The sequence below is a fragment of the Leiobunum rupestre genome, chromosome 3 (genome assembly GCF_980474605.1).
Source record: "Leiobunum rupestre chromosome 3, qqLeiRupe1.1.hap1, whole genome shotgun sequence".
In the NCBI taxonomy this organism is placed as follows: Eukaryota; Metazoa; Arthropoda; class Arachnida; order Opiliones; family Sclerosomatidae; genus Leiobunum; species Leiobunum rupestre.
In genome coordinates, this window is record NC_143386.1 from 38,595,789 (window position 1) to 38,604,159 (window position 8,371).

Genomic DNA, 8,371 nt, shown 5'->3' on the forward strand with positions numbered 1-8,371 from the left:
CCGGAGCCTTGCAGGGCAGGGCTTATTCAAAAATGAAATCCATCCTCTGATAATTTGATAAGCTTCTAACGCGTACCTTAAATTTTAAGCCCTTCGTTTTCTTAGAATGATGAAAACAATGAACAATATTCGTAGCAAGTATATATATATATAGATAAAGTTTAATAGTATCATAGCCTTGAAAAAAATTTAATTCTTCTCTGAAACTTCCTCTCAATTGTATCACGTGATCAACGAGGAAATAATAAAGATATGCGAATGGTGTTTTCATTTTAAAAATAAGCTAAATAGTTTTAACAAACAAAATACTTTCTCGATCCCCGAATTTTACTCTCAACCACTTGTTAAAACGTTTAGTATATGCTTCTAAATTTCATTAAAGTCCCTGGCCTAATTTTACAACAAAACAGGACAGAGAAAAGTTCCAAAGGTTAAGCGCTGTTTTCAATGACGTAATCATGAAGATAAAATATTGCGTTGTACTAGTTTTCAAGGCGTTTCTTCCCGTATAAGCCACAAAAAAAAATGTTTCTAGCGATTCGTACAAATTCTAGTTGCCAAGGCTTAAAATAAACTAAAGTGTTTCAGCCTTTTTCAAAGCATGGGTAGTTTTTTTCCTTCCGACTTACGGCTAAAATTCAAAACTGTGTTGTAAATTTCTCATTTCGACATTTTAAATAGATGACAAACCCCGCGTTAGAACGTAGATACTACATTTGAAATTCCGAACGCTGAACTCGACGAGATTAAGCCTCGGTCTCTCCCAGATGTGGTGGCATTCCTGAAACAGAAACCAATGAAGTGTCACCACCTATGGTGCAATTCTTCAACTAGACAATGCTTCGAAGGGCGCCTAAGACGATATTGTTGTTGTCACTGGCTGTGGGATCCGCCGTTACTTTGTTCTGCACGCCTCTCATTTTGAGGTATCGCTATTTCAAAGAGTATAATTTGTCGTTAACTACCTCCGACATGATGGCAGTCAACGAAAGGATGTCATCCGTTTGGTGTGACTCTCAGAAACTGCACATGGACACCCCGTTCAACGCTTACCTACTACCGTCAGAGCCGCCGTTGGAGAGGCAAAAACAGAAATCAATTTTTAACGAGCACGTAGTACTGTCGAGCGGTGATACTGAGGTTTGGGGGTTTTTCCTCATCGAAGGTTCCATCATGACCCTCTCCACTTGCCATAAGTTAAGCGGAGCTGCTATTACTATTATTAAGGTAATGAGCATCGAACATATCTCGCTAATACTCATTTCTTATTATTTTAATGTATCTTGAAGGGATCAGAGCCACTTTTACGTTGTTTGGACTTCCACCAAAAGCACCTGAACGACGATGTGTCTCTGGAAAGCGGGGAAAGCAGTGAGACAGCGGAGGATGTCGACGACAAATGGGAGACCCACGAATCCACCGTCTCCAGCAGCGAAGGCGTCAACAGCAACGAAACCGAAGGTCACGAGTTCGACTGTCACGAGGCCTTGACGCGTGAAGAATTCAAACGTGTGTCCTCTTGCTTTAGAAGCCATTCTTCACCGCACTCTGAAAATGGTACCCAAAACGCCAAGCCATCTTTCGACGGGAAAGTCAAAATTCACGCTCATAGTTCGGAACACTATTACGTGGTCTTTTCGAGTAGTCACGTGGAACTAGACGAAATTAATAGGCCTTTACCCAACGAGATTTACGGGCATTTTGAAATAGACAGAATGGTGTATGATTTAAGTCAAACGTACCAAAACTGCACCGACGCCCTGACGTGCAGCTTTGACGTGCCTTTTGGGAAGTCGGGTTTCGTGGTGGTCCACTACGGAATTGTCTCCAACGAGACTACCACTTTAACCAACGACATTTTAGAGTCGTTTTGCGAACCTAGAAAAGGGCTATATTTTTGTTTCTACTTGCTCCTTTTTCTAGTAATTTTTATCAGTGCATTTCAATGAGATTTTATAATATTTGGTAATAAATGTTTTATGCGGAATTTGAGAATAATATTTTGGATACTGTTTGAATGCTTTTTTATTGTCAATAAAAGCAGCTATTCAATAAAAAAGACCACATTTTTTAAGTTTAACGTAAGCTCCGAAAAAGAATGGGGTTAGGGGCATGACAGAGGATATTAAAAAAAAATCAAGGCCCCACGCCCAAGTCTTTGTTGTCCATGTCTTTATCTTGCTTAGTGTTGTAGCGCTAAACATGAGGCACCTTCGCAGGCGCCCTCTGGTATTTAAAAGAGAAAATTGATAAGATATTTATTTAGAGGCAGATTCTTAAATACCTAAAGTCTTACCAGGTGGCACCGCCAGTGTTAATAATATTATAAACTATCTATTCGCGACTGAAAACTTTCGCTACGCCCCCTATGATTCGACATTAACACCTAGATAGGTAGAGGCGAAAGCAGACGCTATTAGTTTTCCTCATCGGTATTGGTAAATTTAAATTAATAAATAATGATACTTGCATTATAATATAATTTTTACATCTTTTGATAAGTTTATTTAATTTGATTGTAGTAACTAGCTACCTCGGAAACGCTAGCGCCGTTACGCCACCTAGCCTCGTTTCGATTGCGAATAAACAGCGAAAAATATTACTTTTTGTTTCTTTTTAGGCCCTAATTTTTCTGAGTTTAAATTAATAATTTATAAAATATTTAATCCCTTACCGGCAAAAGATTTAAATTGATCAACGTGAGCAACTCATAGACTGGTGGATTTTCGTCTGCTAAGCATACACTTTGCGTTCTATAATAGTAATATATTCCAGCAGTTTATGTACAACGTACATCTATGTAAAATGAAAAATCTAATTTGTCAATAGGTCTATTGGAAACTGCCTCGAACCTAGATGGATAATTATCAGGCAAACGATTTATATATTCATATTTCCCGCTGTTGTGTGGTTGATATTTTTCTCTACAGATGGCGATAGCGGGTCAAAATATTCGATCACATATTAGAAACGTAAGCCTCCTAATCCCTCGCGACATCTGGCGGATTGCCAATTTTTGCAATGACCGTTAGAAAAGAACCATTGAGTGGGTAAAAATGTCGACCTACCCGGCGAAATTTGAATTTATATGAAAACGAACTTCCTGTCTTGCGTAATCGTAAATGTGTGTTTTCGGTTTAAAATCGTCTGCAATTCAGAAGACGTGTATTGAAATAGCAGTTTCTATTATTAGTCTTTCATATAAATTCAAATTATGTTAGATCTAAGGCTAGATCGGTCTGCATTTTTACCCACCGTTTAATATAAGCGTATAGTACTTCTAGAGCCAAAATTGGTATTTGATGGCTGGGGGCACTTTCTTGAAATCATTTACGAACCAAAACAGTTATCATAAGTCGGTGACGTCTTCTACCGCAAGTTAACGGTGAGAATAATTTAAAGCAAGTGTCGATTCGACGTGTACTAGCTCTTTTTTCAACAGATGTCGGTAGCGTCGAAATCAAAACAAGATACCTAAGCTACATTTTGACCCAAAAGGCGGGACATAAAAGTACCCTTCGCGTTGATTGACTCGTATTTAAATCTGGCAGTAACTTAAATTATAGTAATTTTTAACAATATATTTTATATGGGATATATAATTTAGATTTAAGTCCACTAACAAGTAAGTAGAGTATAAGTTATCTAATTATAATACTCTACAATTATGGTTCTTTGACGACGTTATCGTTTCACTATTTTGAATTTTAGCTTCCTGGGCCATTAATAGATGGCACCACGCTCTCCACTAAAGTCGTTTTTTCGAAGAATCGGATTAATTCATTGCGATCTCTAATAGAGTAATGGCAGTGCTACGTCACACGACGTCACCCATGCTTTTTCCTATTCATAAAAAATTCGCGCCCACAATGGCAGCCAGAGTGCTACTACTCTATAATAACCGCCTTATCATAATACAGGTGGAAATGATAGAGGCGACAGTAATTTGTTTAAGCCAGTGGCGCTAACTATCACTAGAATATAAGCAGACGACATTATATTTTCTTTGAAATTAGGTGACGCCATCGACTAATGATAACTGTTTCGGTTTGTACATGATTTCAAGAAAGTGATCTTCAAGACCCTAACCACAGCAGATATAAATTGTGGCTCCCAATCCAATGAAAAGAACCCATTCACAACGAATTTGACCTAGCTTTGACCTTTTTTACACAATGTTCTCATTCCTTTAATCAAGCCCAAAACCCAATTGGAAATAAGGCTTCTTCGCTGTATTTTGTCAATCAAAGAAAAACCTATTGACCAAGGCTCGTTTCAAAGCACACAACAAGTGGGTTGGTGGTTAATGGGTGCTGTTCTATTTTTCTTTTAATGGAAGGAAATTTTTGGCGAGCCAGCTTGCGTTGACAATTGAGCTGTTGTTGGCCTGAAACTAACCAATTTCCTTTTAACGGCGGACTTCTGATTGTTAACAACAGCCTTTTTCTTAGAAACCTCGCAAAATTCCTATTTTTGCGGGAGTCGAGAGGAAACCTTGAGACTTTGAAACGTGTCGTCAACAAAAGAGACGCGTTACAAACAGATTTTTTGAATAAACGCCAATAACTGTATTGAAAGCGCGCAAAATTAGTTCAACAAAAGCAGGTCCAAGGACGAAACTGTTATAACTGCACTGTGAAATAAAGTATACGGTGGGTCTTCGAATCTATTTAAAAGAAAAACTGTAAAAAGTAAAAGAAGTGGCTTAAGGGCACCAAGAAAGTAATTAGTGAAACCAATTAAGGTACCCATAAGCAAAGGTCTAGGCCAAATGTTTCAAAATCTGCACCTCCTAGTAGCTACGTCCTCAACTACGCATTTCTGAAATAAATTTCGCGAAATGCATTATGAATGCGCACAAGCTATGCACAAAAGACTATATATATAAACGTTCGTGCATAGCAAAGACTATATATATAGTCTTTGCTATGCAAGAACGTTTTTAAAATTAAAACCACACGGGATAAATCTCCGCCGGGAGCCCTTAGCACCGTACCCAAGGCTTATTCACAATTTTATCGCTTTAAAACTTAAAGGGCAACGCAAGTGGTCATGCAGGGGGGGAACTATGTTTTCTTCAACAAGCCGTAAGTAGGTTTTCCAAGGATGATTTTATACAGCGCGAAAGCCTTATTCTCCTTGGTGTAGCCACGTGGCGCAATTTCACTCTCATTCGCGAATTTTTCGATTTTCTTCGCTGAGTTAGCTCGCAATCAACGAACCCAGGAATTTAGGCCTAGCTTAATTTATTTATTATGGAGAAAAGAACTGGGTTAGTTTCCGAGAGTTGAACTTTGATATTTTCGATTTAACAATGTTTTGGAATAAAATTATTTGTGAATTGAATATTTTTAATAATGGAAGTTGAAACATTAGGCCTTGGACGCGGTAAATCTCTGCCGCTAGCCTCACATTGGATTAAGAAAATTCAACACCACACACTCCTATATCCCGTCTCCCTTAACAATTTCCCTATCATTATACCCCGACATTTAGTTGTTAATTTGTATACCCCCGTCCCGCTAGGCACTAGGGGGGTACCACTAGATTTACAAATTATATTTGTAATGAATGGTTAGATAAATGAATAAGTCCCACTATTTTTTTTTTATTAATGATAAAACCTAAACAGGGAAGCCTGGACAACACTTATAAAAGCCCAATAAAAGGGCAAGAAGATAAGAGAAAATAAAACGGAAGTGTAGAATTAAAAGACAATAAAAAATCAGTCATCATCCTGGACATAAGTCCCCGAAGTGACTGATTATAAAGCGCATGATTTTCTCGAATACAATCAAATTGTCTGTGAGTTTCACATCTCCGAAGTTGGCTCTAGGGACCAGATGGAGTGTAATAGGACAATTAGCTAAGTAGTGCTCAGAATCGCCTGTCTCTGACCCACAGACACAGGCAGGACTGAGCACATGACCTAAACCATGCAAGTAACTTGGGAATTTACCGTGACCACTAAGAATCTGCGTTGAGAAGTGGTTAGGGTTGACACCATTGTCGCCCACTCTAGGAATGAAATAGAGTGGACCACCTGATTTAATAATGCGCCCTTGGCCAACGCATCCGCTCTCTCGTTACCCAAAATACCACGGTGTGCTTTAACCCAATTAAGGGTGACTTTGGCGCCATGATTAAGAATCAAATCCCTGATGTTTGCACACATACCATTAGGGTTGGAAAAGTTTCCAATGGCCCGTAGAGAAGATAGACTATCAGAAAAGATAGCCACCTCTTCAACGTGGGGTCGCTCCCTAGTGAACCACTTAATGCTCTCCAATATGGAGTAAAGCTCAATATAAAATTATACCCCGACAGAATATTTATCTTTTTTTATTACATTTATTTTGTACAAGTTTAGGATCCAATTTGTCGGTAAGCACGGAGACTTCACTTTCCTCGGCCATTTTCGCGACTAAAGAATGCATGGATTTTGCGTAAAAACCGTGAGAGTCGTATTTATACAAAATAAATTCGGCAAATATGGTTCTGCTTTTTTACAGAGGGAAAGGCTATGGCAGATAGCGCATGCACAGTCACTCTTTTTATCTATAAGATAATTTACCCCATGCATGGTCACTTGCATTGCCCTTTAAAATTAACACTTATCTTTACAAAATGACTCATCAGAACCTAAAACTGGCTATTAGAAATAAGAATTTTGTCTCTGAAGGTATTTATTTTTCAAATTTGAGATTTAGACGCGATTTGTGTGACATTTATCAACCCGAGCGTGGCGGCTCTACCAAGTAAGGGAATATTTTAGATGTAGAAATTTTGAAAAAGAAGATGTCGCTACTGCCCTATCGTCGTACGTTAATTTTCTTTTTGCATGGAAAATTCCGTAAACATGGGGCTTATAGGCTTATGGTGAAACCGATAATGTATTTATTTATTCGCGACCGAAACGAGACTAGGTGGCGTAACGGCGCTAGTTTCTCCGAGGTTGGGCATATGATCTAGCGTCTGCTACAGACCAATTAAAAAGTCACAAGAACGTTTTTTCTTAAACTAATAGCGTCTGCTTTAGTTGCTACCAATCTAGGTTTCAATGGCGAACCAAAGGGGGCGTTGCGATAGGTTTCGGTCGCGAATAACCCGCTTAGGAACCTCTAGGAATTCCACATAAAATTTTAAATTCCCGCCGCTGATTTACGGGAAATTTGTGCTAGCACAAAATAGCCTAAACTGTAAGCTATCGGCTAATATTTTTATAAAGTGTAACAAGAGTCCTACGTTATTATAAAGGCCAGTGGCAAGGGGGTACATTTTAACGACGATTTTCTGATTCACGAAAGATGGACCTAAGAAGGGGTATTCATAAAGTTAGGCTTAACTTTTTCCATTGAGATAAAATAACAATTTAAATGAATAAAATAAAATTAAACGTCTTTTAAGAAGCTAAAAATAGAACATTTTGCACTTCGCAATGCCATATTTTTTAGTGGGTCTTGACTATTTAAAGTTGAAAACTTGCCGTTTCCTAGGCAACAGGGTCCAGATACGAGAGAGCCTAGTGACCAAAATTGTCAAATTAAGATGACAGAAAATATTTGAAGAAATAGCCAGTGCACGGGCCTTTCTAATAACGTAGGCAACGGCTTAATTAAAAACTCGAAAAAAGGAGAGGAAATTTACATTGAGGAGTTTCCACTCAATGGCGCTTCTTTGACGCAAATGACAGCTTTCAAAACATTGCTTCCACCGCTTAAAAGCAAGTAGCGGCTCTATCATTGCCACCTGTATTTATGAAAAGGCCCCTGTTATTAGAGATGGCCATGAATCTATCCGATTCATCGAAAAACGCGACTTCTATTTATGTCAAGGGATGCTAAAATTTAAAATAGCCAAATGATAACGTCGTCAGAGAGCCATTGTAGAGTATTATAGTTAGGCAAATTATACTCTATTTAGTGGGCTTTAACCTAAATTACAAATCCCATGTAAAAATATTGTTTATATTTGTTGTAATTTATGTTATTGAACAATTTACAAACGATCCAATCAGCGTGAGGGGCACCTATAAGTACTGCCTTTTGATTTCGACGCTAGCGACATCTATTGAGCCGCCATGCAGTGCACTTGCTTTGATATTTGATAAAATTTCGTAACTTACGCCTTGGACGTGTGATTGAGTAACGCGTTTTTTCGCCGATAGAGGGATGACCCTAAGTGTGGTTTACAATAGACCTTTCTATAAATTCCTAACCAAACAAGCCCAACACTTTCACAAAGACAACAAAGCGCTACTTCATTAGGACTTGCAAACTTATTTAATCTTTGGTTATTAAAATTCTGCTTATGATCATCTCTATTTGATTGGTATTTTCTGAAGTGTCACCCATAAAGTCGATTTTCAAAA

General features: G+C 38.2%; 1 protein-coding gene across 1 annotated transcript; it reads left to right on the forward strand.

The window, feature by feature from the left end:
* The first annotated feature begins 318 nt into the window (after positions 1 to 318).
* On the forward strand, positions 319 to 2,032 carry LOC149951720 (uncharacterized). The gene is made up of 3 exons (XM_090170104.1): positions 319 to 605; positions 682 to 1,227; positions 1,290 to 2,032. Exons 2-3 carry the CDS (start codon positions 838 to 840, stop codon positions 1,947 to 1,949), a joined length of 1,050 nt encoding a protein of 349 aa, XP_090026230.1. The 5' UTR covers positions 319 to 605; positions 682 to 837; the 3' UTR covers positions 1,950 to 2,032.
* The last annotated feature ends 6,339 nt before the right edge of the window (positions 2,033 to 8,371 follow it).